Here is a 19,219-nt window from a genome sequence, read left to right on the forward strand (position 1 = left end):
AGCCTCCTGAGTAGCTGGGATTACAGAGGTACACGCCACCATGGCCAGCTAATTTTTGTATTTTTTTTAAGTAGAGACATGGTTTCACCACGTCAGGCTGGTCTCAAACTCCTGACCTTGTGATCCACCCGCCTCAGCCTCCCAATGTGCTGGGATTACAGGCATGAGCCACTGTGCCCGGCTGTATCAGTTTTATTATTACATTCTTGTTCCACTAATATCAATCTAGCTGATTGGCTATCAATTAATAGATCTGTTTATAGATGAATGGCTTCAATCTGCAAGCCACTGTAATTTTCTAAATAAATCATTTGTACCTTTTGTGATAAACTGAAACGGAATAAATTCCACTGATCTGATTCAAAGCAATCTATAGATAAAGTATGACTGGCCCTTTGTGTTAGATATATTCTTTTATATAGCTTTGTAAGCAACATTATGCAAGATTTAAAAATTTAAAACTGCTTTTGTTAACCATTATATTGAAAGTTTGCAGGAGCAAATTGGTCTACTTTTAAATTGGAGTCCATGGTACATTAGCAAAAATGAGGAGGCCTGAGGCTTTGCACAGCTAATGCATCTCGGAAACTCCTGCTACAAGAATACAAGAAGAGGACAGCACAGAGGTGAGGAATACAGGTCTCAGAATCAGGGGGCCCGGTCCCCATCTCTGCTCAGATGCCTGGCTGCTGTGCTCCTCCATAGGCACCAATCTCTAAGCATCAGTTGTCTTGCCTAGGGCGAGAAATAGACTACCACAATATAAAGCAATCAATTCTGTGTCTGACTCTAATAAATGTTCAATGAATGCTAGCACTTGTCATTTCTAAACAGATTATTGCTTTTTTTTATCACTATGTGACAGGGAAAGCTGTTGTCTGCCCAGCTTGGACCTGTGTCATAAATGTCATCTACTAGCTTTATATGAGCTGGCTCATGTTGTCTGGAGGAGAAATTTGTTATGGCTACCAAGGAAAATTATAAAGTTTTCAAAGATATATATGATCAGTGTAACTTGAGGGATTCAAGTATATTTTATGAGTTATATTTCTCCTCGAAAATTAACATATTAGTCTTGAAAAACAGACATTAGTCAATTTAACTTCAAGAAAGAATCATTTGTGCCAGCTGATAATTCACATTAAAAATAGCAAACTGTGATACCAAACTAAGAATAATGATAATGGTGAAGATAAATCTTATGATATGCCAGAAATGGTTCTAAGTTGCTTCATGTGTGTTATCTCATTTAATTTTCAAAACAATCCTATGAGGTAGATACTAGTATTACTATCATATATGGATGATGGAAGTGAAGCAGAGAGGTTGGTAACTTATCACGGTCACACAGCTCGTATTTGGTAGAACAGTATTAGACCATAAGTCCAGAGCAAAAACCTTAAAGATGAAGGATCTAGATACACAGCTAGCTAAACTGCAGTGGTAGAAAACTGAGGAAATGGAGAAAACAAAGATAAGCAAACTACATGTAAAAAATATGTCCTTGAAGAAAAGTATAAAAAGAGATAAGATATAAGCTAAAGATAGTTAGATGATCAAAGATTTTATATATAAAATCTTATATAACCATATATACATATTTGTTGTTGTTTTTTAAAGAGCAAGATGTGGACATATTTTTTAAAGAGCAAGATGTGGACATATTTATTGGCCAAAGAAGCTAAAGGTACCCACTAGAGAATAAATAATTTACAAAGCAGGATACTTTATGAGGCACAAAATGAGGGATCAAAGCAGAGGAATGATTATCTCCTCCTTGAGACAGGAGAAGGGAGAAAGAATGAATGGGAGGAGAGAGGAGCAATGCTTCATTAAAGGCAAAAGGGAAGAAGGGAAGTTGCATGAAACCAAGAACACTCATGCACAGCCTCTTCTTTCAGTGACCGGCACAGTGGAGGGCATCAGAAGAGGAAGCAGGGGTGCCTAGGGACTCACGAGGACAATGAGCATTTGGAGTGGCAAAGGAAGTCAAAGGACAAATTGCTTGCCTAGCAGCACTGAGGATCCAGCTCATGCTGGAAATTATTTATCTGTAATAGCACTAATCCATAGAGTTGTGCTATTTTTTGTTATATAGACTAACTGCATGTGTCACAACAGTTGTACTATTTTTAAGGTAGCACTTGGACAGCACAGGTCCAAAAGTGGTGAGGTCAGGACACAGGACTAATCCAGGACTAGCAGACAGAGAAGGTAAACGTGCAAAGAGGAGAGTAGTTTGAGGGGGTCAGAACACCCTGACAAAGCAGTCAGACCACAGGGTTCAAGTTGGTTTGGGAAAGAAGTTAAGTCAGGAGGCAGCTGATGAGAATATCGAAGTGAAACCTAAGAGGAGGGATAGTGGAAAGAAGAATGGTTGCAGGCATAAGGCAGTGTGGCTGTGGTGGAAGGAAAGGTGGTTAGAGTCAGAAAGTGGAGCTCTAGACTGCTGCAGGGGCAGCTCAGTTCTAAATGACAATGAATGGACAGAAATGGACCTGGGAGGGACTGCAGACAAAGGAGATGAGGCAAGGAGGGGACAAAAGAGTTCAAAGACGGGGTTAATGCATCTGCCACATTCCCCACCACTACCACCTCCTAATTCACAGAGGTTACTAAAAGCAATACCAAGCTGTTTTCTTTCTTTCTTAGAAAAAAAGAGAGATGGAGTCTCAGTATATTCCCCAGGCTGGTCTCAAACTCCTGGGGTCAAGTGATCCTACCACCTCAGCCTCCTGAGTCAGTGGAATTACAGGCATGTGCAATCATGCCCGGCTTCCAAGCTGTTTTCCTAAAATTACCTGTAGAAAGTATGATGCTCCACGCACACTTTCCATAGTCTTTTTGCCGCCCGGTGGTTTGGCAGTTTGAATCCAATGGTACTCTCAAACTGTTCCAGCTGGAATAAATCCGTAAAACAAATCAGCACATTTCCTTAAGAACTGACTAGAAGTTACTGAAAAGCATGGATTCAGATGTTTCTGTTAGAAGCAATTATTCTTCTCAAAAAAGGTAAATATTATATATCTAATATAATCATATAAAGATGAATTTCATAGACTGCAATACTATTTTCTACAAAAAGCAAGTAACAACGGCTCACATAAACCAACTATCCTTCAATGTTCACTAAAACTCATCTTATTGCTTTCCTAATGATCACAACTTAATTGATTCAACAAGAAAAAATGAGCCCATACCTTATCACATTTTCTTTTTCGTAAAAAGCGTGATGGTTGCTTTTTTAAAAAACAGACCAGACATATATATACTGCAATTTTACCATTAAGAACCCTGATCTTTTACAATGGAAGAATAAACAGTTTATTTTCTTAAAATTTTAGAATTAATAGGATTTTTAAATTCATGGTTGCAAACAGACCGACTAACAACAACTGATTAGAAATGTCTTTGCTTACCTCTGCTGGTCTGACTTTAATGTAGAAGTTACTGCGTTTATAGGAAATTTTTAAGATTTTCGGCCAAGCAAAACGATTGATTCGCAGTCTGTCTTTGTAAATGAGAAGTCCATTAGCACACACGCCCAGCTTGATGTCCACACCTTCTGAGTCCTGCCAAGCATAACCCAATTAACCATGGTTAAGAGCTGTGAAAGTTATACAAATCAAGAAGCTAATTAGCTCCCTCAAATCACGATCAGGAATGCCAGTTTAACAGGTTTGTATTTAAAGTTTAGTGACAGTACACACGTTAATGAAAACTACGGCGCACACACGTACATGTTAAATTTATTCATCTTCAGGGATCAGGTGTGATTTGCCGAAGAGTTATGGCAATGTGACTATAAGACACAGTGTCCTTCAAAAGGCATAATGCATATGTTCTCAAGCTCCACTGTAGAAGCTAACAGAGAAGAAAGGAAGCAGAACTAGAGATCCTGAAGATATGGGAAATAAAATGAGCTTTTCCTGTAGGCTAGTCCAGCCTCAGGGACAGTCTTTTGGCCTACCCTAAGATGTGTTCAACCGTTTTCCTTTAGGTGCATTTACCTCAGATGGATTACCCTAGCTAACAGCTCTTAAAATTATGCCAATATTTTGCAAAACACCAATCCCTCGCAGATAATTTCTCTTCCAGGCTGACAGTGCTGAAATCTCTGAATTCTTTCAAGCAGTTTTTCATTAACTTAGAATGCTGACATCCAGTTCTCATTAGGCATTCCTTTGGCTGGCATGTTTCAAAGGACTGCAGACTATTCTTGAAGTTATTAATAGTTTTCTTTCCCTAGAGCTTTAATTTGGAATCGATGACAATCTAGAATAATCACAGGCCTAAACTATGTTTTAAAAACCAAACAAATTTACAGACAAAAGTGAAAACCTGTCTCCTCACATTTCAAGTAGTGAAGATCTAAGATGCATGTATTCAAAATATACAAATTATTGTTTATCTCTAAGAGGAGAACTGGCTCTCATTCAACATATGTAAAATTGAAGACTACCGCTCAAAGATATTCACATTTTCAGAAATCACAAACAATACGAAACAAATTCTCACAAAAAATGCTGCAACAAACCCCATATTTAGTTTAACTCCCAATTTAATAAAAGGACATTTTGTCTATCTTATTACTCAGAACATTTTGATACCATTTAAATCAGTTTTTTATAAATAAAAGTATAGTATTAGCTAATTGATGCCAGTTGCTTTTCTCTGCTGTGACACTTGAGTAATTCATATACACTAATAAAATTACATTAGACCAACTTGAGCCATTTTAAAAAATCCAATCAATTGCTTTACTCACCCTTATCTTGGCAGCCACAACTCTCTCTAGGAATAGACTAAAAAGCTGGGGTGAATCAGGCACAGGTGCCCAAGCAACTTGGCACCAGACCCCATGGTGTGTTTGCCAAAACCATCACTGCCCATGGCCACGGGGAGCAAGGCAGAAGATTGCCCGAGACGGCATGTTCTCACCACAAGTGGGGAGGGAACCCGCATTTGAAACATTGAATGAGCCATCTCTAGTCTGAAGCAATCTTTGGAAAGGACAAGGAAGCTATTTTATCTGACTTAAAAATAGACACAACTCAGATTCAAGTAAATCAGTTGATTTTTGTTGTTCTATATAATTATTTTAGAATTACCAGTATTTGTGTGAATAGAAACAACAGATGAAGGGTAGGAAGTGAAAGAGGAAAAGGCAGGCCTTGATCCTTCACATGTAAGTTATGCCACATGGTATCAAAATCAGAAAAATAAACTAAGGGAAAGGAGCACATTCTCTGCATTGCTCACTGCCCCATACGGAGATGGCTGGCTTTCAAATGAGTTCAGTATAAAGGGAGTTCTCGCAAAGGATCGGGAGAGGAAGGAAAGGGAGGTCAGAGTGTTTAATACCCAGATTCCCTCCCTACGTGGTCACCTCAGGCTGACTATGTCCCTCTGACAATGGCTCCCCACAAGACGGCCCTCTCCACACATATCTCTCTTCGGGAGTTTTGGAAATCACTCTGCCCTCCCTCCTTCAGACAGACCTAGAGAGATTAAGATAGCTGCAGATATCAGCCTGGGGCTACCACGGGTGTCCTGCTTCTCTTACGGTTTCTCTGCACCTTTGTTGAGATTCCTTTTATTTAACACTCTCCAACTCATCCTACATGAATATGACATTACAAACTCTTCTAATTAAAAAAAAAAATCTGATTTTAAGGCAATGAAAAACAAAGACACAAAACTTTAAATGACATGAAATATGAAAAGTTCTTTTAAACTGCCACATATATTCTTCTCAATAAGCCACAAATATCTTGCTTATCAAATATTATCTAAGGAGTCTATCGGATGATAAACAGAATGAAGGTTATCTTGAATTTTTTTAGTGTTCTGCTCCTAACTACACAGCAAAAAAGAATATTATACTTAGAACAGAGTCCACAATTTCTTACTTTTCTAAGAGACAACATTAAAAAACAAGAATCCTGAAACCTTACATACAGCATTGCCATTTAAGAATTGGTTTCTAACTAACGATCAACAAAGTAAAGATGCAAGATTTACATGTGGTAAGAATGGCAGGGTCTAGAGGAGGAGAGGTTTGGGAGGTCTTTTTGGTCCCAAACTTATTTTTTCCTTCCTCCCTATTTCTGTTTCTTGGCTAACCTAGCCTGTCCCCATTACATAGAAAATGATCTGAAAAACACTGGAGTGTTAAGACAATCTGTTTCACCTCCTACTAGGATTTGCCAGACGGTATCAGGCAGACAGACCATTTAACAATACATGGTTTTAAACAAGTCATTCTCTGCACTGTTTTATGTAGCTGTAAAATTAAAAAACATTCAAACTTTAAATGAGATGGTATACTTGTAAAAAATGAGATGGTATGAAAGTACTTTTTAAAATTAACGGCATACAGCATCTAGTGGTTAAAAATGATGCTGCCAGAGACTACTTACTGACAGAAAAATCTTATAATATTAAATTAAAAAAAAAAACTAACAAAAATGATGCTCATAGTATGACCCCAGTTTTAGAAGGCATGTGAATTCAACTGCCCAGAGATCTAAAAAAAAAAAAAAAGAAAAAATGTATTAAGAGTGCTTATTTCTGCATAAAAAGATTTAAGTGATCTTTATTTTCTTCTGTTTGTCTCTGTTTTCTATGATGAACATGTATTAGTTTTGTAATAAAGAAAAATATTTAAATAAAGGAAGCCACTGAGGAGAAAAAAAGTGCTTTGTAAATATGAAGTATGATTAATAACACAAATGCAAGAATTATTAATCAGAGGCCTAGGGAGGAAAGACATCTTTGTGTGGGGAGCTTTCCTAGAGATTTCTCAAATCATATAATCTGGGCTTCTAAACAACATCTACAGATTGGCAGGGTCTTTTAAAAGCAGGCAACCATAAGGAAATGTTGACTCTGGACATATTTGTTAAAACCAAATTCATATTTCACCTTGCCTGTCATTCTCCTCCTCGACTCTTCCCACTACATAATCATCTAAACTAGAACCATGATGTAAGTGATATTGTTACTGGCAACCAACTATAGCGATGTGCGCTTACACATTTCACTTTTTGACTTATTTCTTTATGAACAGGATTTGTCTATTCATAACTCATACCCTGTGACTCTCATTAGTATACCGGAACATTTATGCTTGCAAAATATGTTATGTTACTACTGCCTAATTTATCGTGTAAAGTGGCCTATGAAGTTCTGTTGTGTTTTATGTTTCTCAAATCCCCCCTTAAAAACGTAAATAAATGTCTTTTAAATAACTTTTAAAATTATTTTTTCGAGCATTATATTTTTGAGATTTTGATCTTTTGGGATTATGGTGTTCAGGATTATGATTGGCTTCCCATGTCCCCATTGTCCCACTCTTTTACCTTCTTTCAAATTAGACTGAAGGTGCTTTATCACCCAGAGCCTGGGCCCACCTACATTATCTTTCACAAAGTACAAAACACACCTACAGGGAAAAGACCAACTCTAGGGCTCCTTCATCACACAGAAGCTTTTTGGAAAGTGGTCCCATGCTGCTTTTGCCCTTTTATGGTTGCTAAGGTCTGCTCTCCTCTCCCAAGACAGAGGTGGGAGAGGGAACTGGGACAGACACAGCACTTGGCCTAGCAGAAGCTGCAATGCAGAATAAACCAGGATAAGCGGTGAAAAAAAAAAGGCTGACAAGGTGTGTCACAGAAAGTACCTAAGAAAGGGCATTAATTAAAAAGACTGGGAAAAGAAGTGGTAGAGAGAGAATACATGGTCCCTCCCACAACCAAACACCCCATAATTAGTCACCAAGGAAATATTCCAGAGACCCTCAATTGAAGGCAAATATCCTTTTCCCAAAAATAAGCTGTGCTATCCTGAAACTGGAGCCCTCTCAAAACTTCAGTCAACAGACTGCTATGATGCTACTCCCCGTTACATTTACAGTACCTTGGCATGATGTAGGTCAACACCGTACATGGAAAGCCTCTTTGCATTTTCTAAGAACTGGGAATCAGCTTGTGCTGGAGATAAGCCCCTGAGAATCAAAAGAAACAGGATTATCTTATTAATGGATGCAGAGCAAATGTAGTCAGAATGGGAGGAGTGTCTGCGCTCAGAGGGTTTGGAGGAGAGAAAGAAACCCAGCCAAGTTTGCAGAAAAGTAGGAAATGGTAAGAAAACAACTCTCAACCTCTAACATTTTTCCCTTAATATCCTATAATCTAAACCTGCTAAACTGCATGGAGGTATACCTCCACTCTTACCCATTTTATCTTAAAAAGTTGCTTTTGATTACTTCCACTGAGGAAAAAAGCCCCAGCAATAGAGTACAACATAAGTACTGGAGAATAAAAAATAGTGATCTCATCTTTCTGTGATAAACACATTCTTACTCCTTCATTTTATTTCACTAGAGTTGATCATAATAAAGATTGAAACTACTTGTATTTGATTTTATACCTATGATAGGTAACACAAATCACATTCTGTCCATACTAAAATTATTTCCATTCCTATCTATATGCCCAACTAAATAAACTTTAAGCTCCTAAAGAGCAAGATCATGTCCCATTAATTTTCACATTCCCCATGGCATGTCGGTACCTGATATTTCATACTAGAATTATACAACGTCTATTGAGTAGAATTTAAGTAAATTAACAAGAAAACATTTAGAGTCAAATACCATATTGTTTTTTTAAAGAAAAATCAATGAATGTGGCCTGTTTAAAAACCTAATTTTTGAAAGTTCCTTTCAGATCACTTTAGTAAATATTTAATAAAACTGTAATTTTGCAATATAGAATAAATTATCATTTTGTAGCTAGCGTTATAAAAATTTGTGTAAAAAGTCCATTTTCTTTTCACACACATATAAATGTTCTCGAAGCACAATATGGTATTGATGTAATGTCAGTAATCTTAGCTAAACCAACGGGTCATCTTCCAGTGGAACCACCTGTACATTTCAGTTACTATTCCTACGTCCATCACCACCTACGCTGGTAATTCAAATCCCAATGCCTCCTTATCTCCCTAGCTTTCTTACCACATATAGTAATAAGGACAATTATAAGGCAGAAGAAATATAAAGTAAATGTCAAATAAGTATGTGGGCATGTTTGTCTCCAATGTGTATGTGTTACGGGGATAGGCAGAAGAAGGTGTCATGTAGAAAAGCACATTTTTCCAATACATGAAAACATACAGTCTCACGAGCATAGTTTCTCACACGATAGTTATAAAAATAATGAAAGGATACCTCAAGGGCTCCACGTTGCCTTGATTAGTGCTAAGTGAAACTCCAAAAGGAAAAATTGGATAAGCCTGTAAATCGCGCTCAAATGTCTAGTAAGTGCTACAAGAGAAGCTATTTAAATCTACCATGGCCATTCTCTCCAGTAAGCAAGGCAACAGACCTGTGGGTTTTGTGCAGCTCTGCCACCTTCTCTTCCAGCTCCTTAGTCTGAGTAGGGGCAAACTGGAATTCACTGAGGTCGATGCTGCCATGTTCTTCTGGGTCATAGTCACCAAGTTCAGCCTGCAGGGTGTAGGATCCCAGGAGAGCATGAGTCACAAAAGAGCAGGGCAGGCGGCCAGAGGCAATGTCCTGCCGGAGCTGAAGGCACAAGAAGTATCTGCGAGGAGCAGAGGGAGAAAGGGGTCAGAGGAGAACCATTAGGTGAGATTGGAGCACTCACAGTCCTTAAAAGCTAATATCCCTTTGAAAACAAATATACAATATAGGCACTCTTCATATCCACAGCAAAAATCATCTTCTCTAATAAAAAGCCTCAACTTGTTCCTTGGGCTTCTAAACTTGTGGCTTATTTATAGAAACTGAGTCCAGAAGGCTAATTTATATGTGTGTGTATATATATATGATTACTATGAAGAGTTTTGTAACCGAAGTAAAAATTTCAATCACTTAAACTGTCTCCTTGGATTTCAAACTATAATAAAAATTAGCACGCCCCTCAAAAGATGTAAAGATTAATAGATTAAAAAAAAAACTAGTCTTAATCATTTGTAAGAAAAGCTAAGGTCACCCACCCTTTATCATCTTGACATTTCTTCTTTTCCAGAAACACCTTTAACAACAGTTATTGGTAAATCTCTACTTTGAAGCCCTTACTTGTCCACTTACCCCATCTAAAGCAGTAGCTAGCTCAGTTTAGTGGAAAAGGCCTGGGCTTTGAAGCCAGGAAGACCTGACTCTATATGACCTTGAGCAAGTTAATTTACTTGCCTAAGGGTAACTTCCCACCTGTAAGACGCTAAGAACTCTACCTCCCTTTGAAGATGAGCATGAACATTAGATAATATAAATAAAATATCTGGCACATGCTTAAGAATCAATAACTAGTAGCTATAATAATTAGTGGCTATAATAATGTTTCTCACTCAATGTTCCATGTGGCTCACTACAGTTATAAAAGAATTTCCATTTTCCATAAAATAAAATGCAGAAACACGTGATATACACTGTGTGGGTTCCCCCCCCCCCCCCTTTTAAGCCCCACTATCAATTCCTCTTGGTAACATTTTAAAATGTGATTTCTACTCTCTAATTTCATCATTTGCTATGGTCACCACAGATCCTCCCAAATCAACAGCAGAGTCCTCATTCTTTAAGACCTTTTAGAGACTGGCATTCATACTGGCCGCTGGCCATCTTAGTCCTGTGGACACTTGCCTGGCCTGGGTTTTAGGGGCCAATCCTCTTCCTGCTCTCTACCCTACACAATCAAATGGGGAGTGCTGGCCTCTGGTCCAGGCCTTGTTGTTACTGGGTCAGAGAGTACAACTCAGCACATGGGGCCAGGTCAGTTCAGAACCTGGATTACCAGCCAAATACATCATCAGGCAGGGCAGGGACTCTGTTTATCATCACTATAGTCCCACCAGTTACTAGAGGGCTTGCCACATGACAGGTGCTTGGTAATTGAGAGACTAAAAGTCTTCTTGCTATCACTACAGTATTTGGAGTATTTTATGCCTTGCAGAAGTTCTCCTTTTAAGGAGGATTATATGTTTCCTTGACCCGTAGAAAAACATAAGCGTAACTGTACATACTTCAGAAAACTGAATTTTCAACCATGGGTCCAGGTTATCCTCAAATTCTCTAATCAACAACAGTGATAGTTCTCCACATTTTATGGAAGTTTTAGAACCTAAACACAAAGATTCCATCTTGTTGCTTCCTTTTATATTATTGTCTCTGCTTTTCACATTAGTCCTTTCCTCTGTTTTCAAAGCCTAAGTCTAAACCCTAAAAACTTCAAACAAAAAATGGCATGAGCTTCCTGATTTACCCAACTGTACCTTCATACAGCACTATGAAGCATTCTTCGAACATTATTCGAAATAGTGTTCTTGCCCTTCTCAGAAGCCTACCCCACTTTCTAAATGTTCACTCAAGTCATGGTGAAGATTTCAATCATGACATTTAAGATTCCAAGCCACAAGTGCAGGCAGGTGGCTGGTCTCAGGCTGCACCACTGAGACCTCTAGTTAGCTGAGCAGACTATATTGTTCCTCCCACTAGATAGGGAGACTGTTCGAGTTCCATTTATATGGAAAACCAAAGTACTTACTGATGCTACAAAATTGCAATCACCAAAGGATTATCATTCCCCAAACAAATTACTACCAGGAGGAGTGTATGTACAGTGTTGGGTCACAAAGCCCCAATTACATGCATTGTTCAGAGGCACTCCTGCAGTGAAGCTCTGCATCTTACACACGCCATTCGGTCAGGTTTTATGCTCTAAGTAGCTCACTGTGCAGTTACAAAAGCTACTATTTATTATTTACTAGGTGAAGCTAATTCATTCAGAGCTTAATTAGTACATTCCTATTCAGCAACAAGTAGTTAAAAAAAAAAAAAAAAAAAAGGCCGGCCTGCTATATACCCAATATTGGAAAGAAATTTCCATCCTTCCTATTTCACATGGATATTATGCACTCTTAACCACCTCCACAACTTGATGTCTGACAACAAAACTGGCCTAGCAGAAAGCATCAAAGATACAGGAACTAAAGACAAGCAGACTCTTTTGCTAAGCCCCTCTAGTTTTCTAAAAGTCATGGACTGCACACAGTTGTACTTGACCATGTAAATAACCTTTTAAAAATATGGTATATAAAAATCCTCCTTTAAAAAAAAAAATCAACCCTTTATACTTCCTCTTACCAAAGCTAAGAAATGCCATCCCTGGTACCCAGTGTAATCAGGCTAAGAATTCAAGGTACTTGTTGATTGATTCACAATGTTTCTGGTACCCAGTCTAATTGGGCTAAGATTTCAAGGTACTTGTTGATTTACAAGGTTTCTTGGTTGCCAATCAAGTACTCAGAATCAATAAATATTCTCTTGCTCCTAAACAGAATACTTTCTTTGCAATTCAAGTGTATGTTCTTATAGCTCACACAATCTCCAAGGAGATGGAAATGAACTAACTACTGACTCTACATAAGAAATCCTACCTTGTTTGGTTCTGGAGGGAGAAGAGAGAAAGAAATTACCAGTTCAATTGGCCTTTCAAAATAATTTCATTTTGCTAACCTCATATCACCTTTGTAATGAGACTAGTATATAAGCACACATGAGTTATATACAATAAAAATGACCTTGGTATTAAAATCTCAAATATTAAATACTAGTGACTTTTAAAATATAACATAGAAAACAAAGTTGTCAGCAGTATCATTTTTAAAATTTTCATTACTAGAATATAAATGAAGATATTAAAGAAAGTGAATAAAAGTTTTGAAACTGGCAACATTTCAAACTATTTGGATGTACCCATTTTCAAGGAAACTTCTAAAACTTAAGAAAAACTGTTTTGGTTTTCAATCCTGAAATTACCACTATGCTCCCAGGGCACAAAAATAAATGAGAGCTGTAAGGAAAGGTTCATTTAAAAATGCAAATATAAAGTACCTGGTGATATCTTCAGTCAATTGAGAAGGATCAGGAGGATAAAACTTCACATTAAAAGTGAATAGCCAGGGAAGGTCTGTAATCATTAAATATCACAGTTATGCACCCAATTAACAGAAGAATGACTATTGTGATAAAATTTAAAGGTCAAGGATCAAACAGTACAGACTAATCCAACTATAAATCAGCATGCAGAATGTTTTTATTTAAATAAAATTAAAATTGTTTATAAAATTAAAGTGAAATAAAATATAAAATAGAAATCAATTACATAAATAAGCCACCATTAACGAGTAATAGGTTCTCTTTCTTATAAACATTTACTGGTACCTCAACATGTGTTTTATATGGTGATCTATTATACAAAAATTTTAATATAACCTCCATGTAATAGTTCTGAATAAGATTCGATTTAACCACAGGATCTCCTGTTGCCAAATATTTTCTACCCTTTTTTTTTTTTTTTTAATTCAGGATTTCTACATTGTTGTGGGGAAAGAGAGTAATGATCAAGAGATAATAGCTATTCAAAAAATTATTAATGGGCTATTTGAAGAAGGTGTTAAAAGAGATCCCAAGAAGGGAAAGTGTGGTATAATTTCATGATACTTTAGGACAATACAATTATTTCCCAGGTTTTATAGAGTAGGTGTAAGTATATTCATATATAACATACACTTGGCTGTATTGTGCCATAAAGAATGAATAAGTCAAGCAACCATATCATAAATGGCTTGTTAAAAGTTAAAACACTGCTATTTTTATACGTAAAATTTAACTGCTATTTTGATAGATCATGTGTAGGATAGCTTTAAAAAAGTAAAACTATGGGGGAAAGGGCAGGTATTATTTTTCTAATGGAATCCAAATAATTCCACTAGCCTGAATTTAGAGTTTGACTTCAAGTTCATAATATTTTTAAATTAAAAAAAAATGTGTGTGTGTATATGTAAGTTATTCCTTTTTTTTTTTTTCCTGAGACAGAGTCTCACTCTGTTGCCCAGGCTGCAGTGCCATGGCATGATCACGGCTCACTGCAACCTCGACCTCCCAGGCCTAAGTGATCCTCCCATCTTAGCCTCCCAAGTAGCGGCATGAGCTACGATGTCCAGCTAACTTATTTTTTACTCTTTCAGAGATGGGGTCTCCCTATGTTGCCAGGCTTGTCTCAAATCCCTGGGCTTAAGTAATCTTCCCACCTCAGCCTCCCAAAGCGTTGGGATTACAGGCATGAACCACCATGCCCAGCCAAGTTATTCCATTCTATACATATTTAAAGACCTTATGAGATGTTTAATTTATGAATTTGAAGAAAAATTCCTTGAATCCCATTCTCTTGTTCAGTGTGGTATTTTGTCCTTTGTCTTACCATCAGCACACTACCTTTTCACTCACTCAAATATTTATTAAATGGCTACTGTTGTATACAAATGCATTTTTGCTGGATTTTGGCTCAATGCACCACTGATTCAACCAATGAAGTCAATCCTGCTGAACTTAAGAAGCAGATTTCAGTTCTGCTTTATGCATTTAAAACATAATAATGTGATATAAGATTTTCCTGAATATCAAGATATATGAGGTTTCTTGGCCTATAGCGCCATGATGACTGTCAAATATCCATGCATCGTGTTTGTGTAAGCATTTCTTCAAGGTGACTGCTAATCTCGAATTAAGTAAAGTTATCACAGGATCATCATTTCTTAATTGCTCCTTGTTTGTTTTCTAGGTAATAACACTAGAACATGCTTGCCTGGACAGGACTCGGAGACATTTCTACTAGACCACATATTTTCTAATATACTTCCAAATCTAAAAGCTGTTGAAATGTACCAATAATGCTAAGCTTTTTTAAAACTGACAAATAAAAATGGTATATATTTATGGTATACAATATCATGTTTTAAAATACGTATACATTGTGGAATGGCTAAATTAACCTAACTGACATATGCATTACTCTTCACATACTATTTTTGCAGTGAGAGCACTTAAAATCTACTCCCTTAGCAGTTTTCAGGTTAAACTTTTAATTTGATTACATATTATTATCATCATAATTTTTACCTAGCTGTTTATAAACAGTCCTTCTAGCTACAAAAATGTTTACATACTAGTCATATGCAAGCCTTAGACATATAGTCTTATTTATGTTTCATTAAATAAAGGTTTTAAGGCAAATTTTAAACGAGAATCATTACGTTGTTGGTTGCCATAGGTAACTCAAAAAAGATTAATATTTATCTTCGCTAACTGCCTATGAGCTGAAAAATAAAAATAAAATTATAGCAGAGACCAAGGATAGAATAGGCAGGTTTTTTTGTCCATTTTAATACAGAAAGAAAGAGGTAGATACAACTGCTAAAGCTTCATTTCCTCAGCCTGCTTTCATGATGGGTACAGTACAGGATGCCATTTAAAGAACTGGTTCCAACAGTTTTAAAAAGTCTAATCTTACTGTTACTCATATTGCCAAACCGCAAGGGTAAAAGTTCTGAAATAACTTTTTGAAACTTCACAGATAATCAAAACATAAGAACATGATTCATAATTGGCAAGAGGTTTGGCTTCCAAAAGTTAGGAAATCTCCATGACTCTGAAGAGAGTGGCACAAAAAAAAATAATAATAATAGTCAAACAAGAACCCAAGCAAAACCATAGGAAACAACTCAATGGAACATCAATCATGTTTCAGAGGTTGCCCTGTTCTCTCTCTCTGTTTGGGTCACTTGGCAGGTCTGGTTTTAGAGAAAGTATAAGAACTAAGCATCCGTAACCTTTTTGAATGCATGCACTTTGCAAAGTAACAACTGCAGAAGGGACAAAGGAAAAAGTTTCAAAGCTCTGGTACTGTTTCTTCCATAAGGCAAGCAAAATGTATCTGGTGTCTACTTATTCCTCTTCTTTTTCTCCCTTTTCCGTCATGAAGCAAGCATAAATGGATGAAACACCAAGAAAATAAATGCAAGAGAGAGAATGCGGGAAAGCCAGGAATAATAATCAAAGGATAGTGACCAACCATGCCAGCCTGCCTGGGACTGGTTCCAGCTTTAGCATTTAAAGTCTCATATCCTGAGAAGCCCCTCAGTCCTGGGCAAATCAGGAGGTTGGTCACTCTAATAAAAGACATTTTAAAAAAGGAAAAGAAAGATGAGTCTACAGGGAGAGAAAATGGGAAAAATAAGGTATATGCTCAGAATAAAAAAAGAGAGTAGGGAAGCAAAGAAATGATAGGAAGACTACCAAAAAGATAAATAATTCAAGAGAGAAATAAAGAAAACAAATGTGAAGAACCTAAAATGGGAGCTAGATGGTAGATTAAAAGGGCAAGAAGGGAAAGGACAGATTGGTTTCAGTATTTTGACCTTAGGAATAATAAATAAGGAAGGAAATGAAATCAACAGTACAAAGGGCATCTTGCAGGCTGGCACCTGGAGAAGAGGTTTCTCCTGGGACAACTCTGGGCCCCACAGTCGAGGAGGGCTGTTAGGAATTTACCAGTCTTCAGATTTTATTCTCCAGACCGAAAATTCCAACTGCCTGTAGCTGCCTACCTTCTCTGCTTCAGTCATTCACAGACCCCGAAGTAAATTAAGTATCCAGATCCCCTAACAGAGATTTCTCTCTATTGATCATGTTTCTTGGCACAGATACCAAAAAAACAGCCACAGGCAACACAACCTGCAGAGGCAGAACGTATAGAGAGAGCTGAAGCTGGTTAGAGTGGGACCCTTGGAGTCATTTTGGGATTGTACAAGAACGAATGCGAAAAGGGGAAGAAAGGAACAATGAGGCCTAACTACAAGCTCAGGCTCAAAGAGCAGGCAAAGTGGCCTTGGATTGTAGAACCAATGAGCAGAGATGGCAGTGACCTCAGAGAACTGAAAAGATTGTTCCCCTTGCTTCTCCCCGAAGAGTCCTCACTCCAGTACATCCAGGAACAGTGTCTCTATATGTCTCTGTGGCCAAAGATGTGCATATTGAACTAATTATACACTCTCAAAATGAAGCAGACAAAGCAATAGTATCAGGTCTCACTGGAGTAAAATTTACATAAAAAGTAAAATTTACAGAAAAGTAGCTTCTTTTTCTTTCCCAGAAAAAAAATGTCAGATATTACTTGGTAGGACATTCTGAGTGAATATTTAGGAATGTAAGTCTAGAACCTTCTCAAAGGTAGGAGCACCTGAGCCAGGTACGAAACAGTCACAATTCCACAAAAATATTATTAGTATTATTAACTTCTAAGATGGCATAAATGCAAAATAGAACTGACCATTCTATTACTGATCATTTATATCACAAATAGATATCAAGATACCTTAACTTCAAAGAATGATTATTTATATACTTACTTCTCAGTTGTCTCTTTATTTCTTTAGCAGGATCTAGCCAGTTCTGCATGAGGGAAAAAAATTAATTCATAAGAAATATTCTAGAGTCTAAAATAGAACAGTTTACAGTTCACATAATTATTTAAGTGTAAACACATTTTAATAAAGTCCTATTCAAAGCAACTTGCACCTACTGGCATTCCACTGGGCTAAGTATTGCTTTGTTCTTGAGGACATATGTGTGTAAATGTGTTAAGTGTGTATTATAAGTAAAATATTCACATGCTTTTAAGGTGGGTCTCATGGGCCTCATTCTCTTGCATCTAAAATGGTCCAAATGATAAGACATATCTTCACACAGTCTTTATTCTGTAGAACTGCCAACAAATAGCCCCTGCAGACACTGAAATGAGAGCTCTTCAAGGACAATAATGGGTTCTTAATCATGAAGGACAAAGTGTGAAAATTGAAACTGTTGGCTAAAAGTATATACATACCAATCAAACACAATTATCTCAACTCCTAAAACCAACTACTCCTCCTCCTTAATCCTCCCTTTCCCTCCAACTCTATAATTATAAGGAGAGGTAAGGTCAGATTGGAGACAATTATTTCCCTTCCTGGTCTTAATATAACATCCTTCTTTCTTCTTAACCTCATTCTAAGTTGGAAGTAACAATCACAAGGAACTCCTTAAGAAAGCTTTACTCAGACTGCTGTGCTGGCAGCTCTGACCAGAGCAATCAGGCAAGAGAAAGAAATAAAAGGTATTCAAATAGGAAGAAAGGAAGTCAAATTGTCTCTGTTTGCAGATGACATGATTGTATATTTAGAAAACCCCATTGTCTCAGCCCAAAAGCTCCTTAAGCTGATAAGCAACTTTAGCAAAGTCTCAGGATACAAAATCAATGTGCAAAAATCACAAGCATTCCTATACACCAATAATAGCCAAATGATGAGTGAACTCCCATTCACAATTGCTACTAAGAGAATAAAATACCTAGGAATACAACTTACAAGGAATGTGAAGGACCTCTTTGAGGAGAACTACAAAGCACTGCACAAGGAAATAAGAGAGGACACAAACAAATGGAAAAACATCCCATGCTCATGGATAGGAAGAATCAATATCGTGAAAATGACCATACTGCCCAAAATAACTTATAGATTCAATGTTATCTCCATCAAGCTACCATTGACTTTCTTCACAGAATTAGAAAAAACTACCTTAAATTTCATATGGAACCAAAAAAGAGCCCATATAGCCAAGACAATCCTAAACAAAAAGAACAAAGCTGGAGGCATCACACTACCTGACTTCAAACTACACTACAAGGCTACAGTAACCAAAACAGCATGGTACTGGTACCAAAACAGATATATAGACCAATGGAACAGAACAGATGCCTCAGAAATACCACCACACATCTACAACCATCTGATCTTTGACAAACCTGACAACAACAAGCAATGAGGAAAGGATTCCCTATTTAATAAATGATGTTGGGAAAACTGGCTAGCCATATGCAGAAAACTGAAACTGGACTCCTTCCTTACACCTTATACACCTTATAGAAAATTAACTCAAGATGGATTAAAGACTTAAACATAAGACTAAAACCATAAAAATCCTAGAAGAAAACCTAGGCAATACCATTCAGGACACAGGCATGGGCAAAGACTTCATTTCTAAAACACCAAAAGCAATGGCAACAAAAGCCAAAATTGACAAATGGGATCTGATTAAACTAAAGAGCTTCTGCACAGCAAAAGAAACTATCATCAGAGTGAACGGGCAGCCTACAGAACGGGAGGAAAGTTTTGCAATCTATCCATCTGACAAAGAGCTAATATCCAGAATCTACAAGGAACTTAAACAAATTTACAAGAAAAAAATAACCCCATCAAAAAGTGGGTGAAGGATATGAACAGATACTTCAAAAAAGAAGACATTTATGCAGCCAAC

General features: G+C 37.1%; 1 protein-coding gene across 45 annotated transcripts in view; it reads right to left on the reverse strand.

The window, feature by feature from the left end:
• The window catches only part of EPB41L2 (erythrocyte membrane protein band 4.1 like 2), a 291,214-nt gene that overhangs the window by 51,757 nt on the left and 220,238 nt on the right, over positions 1-19,219 (reverse strand). For all 45 annotated transcript variants that reach the window (XR_010126785.1, XR_010126787.1, XR_010126784.1 and 42 more), the window contains 6 exons: positions 17,275-17,317; positions 12,920-12,995; positions 9,393-9,611; positions 7,921-8,008; positions 3,420-3,572; positions 2,802-2,899 (listed from right to left, as the gene is read on the reverse strand). Coding sequence is in view for 36 of the 45 variants with exons in the window: in XM_054492768.2 (XP_054348743.2) it covers positions 2,802-2,899; positions 3,420-3,572; positions 7,921-8,008; positions 9,393-9,611; positions 12,920-12,995; positions 17,275-17,317 (677 nt within the window). In the remaining 9 variants the exon portion in view is untranslated. The remainder of the gene's footprint in view (positions 1-2,801; positions 2,900-3,419; positions 3,573-7,920; positions 8,009-9,392; positions 9,612-12,919; positions 12,996-17,274; positions 17,318-19,219) is intronic.

This window comes from Pongo pygmaeus, chromosome 5 (assembly GCF_028885625.2).
Source record: "Pongo pygmaeus isolate AG05252 chromosome 5, NHGRI_mPonPyg2-v2.0_pri, whole genome shotgun sequence".
Classification (NCBI taxonomy): domain Eukaryota; kingdom Metazoa; phylum Chordata; class Mammalia; order Primates; family Hominidae; genus Pongo; species Pongo pygmaeus.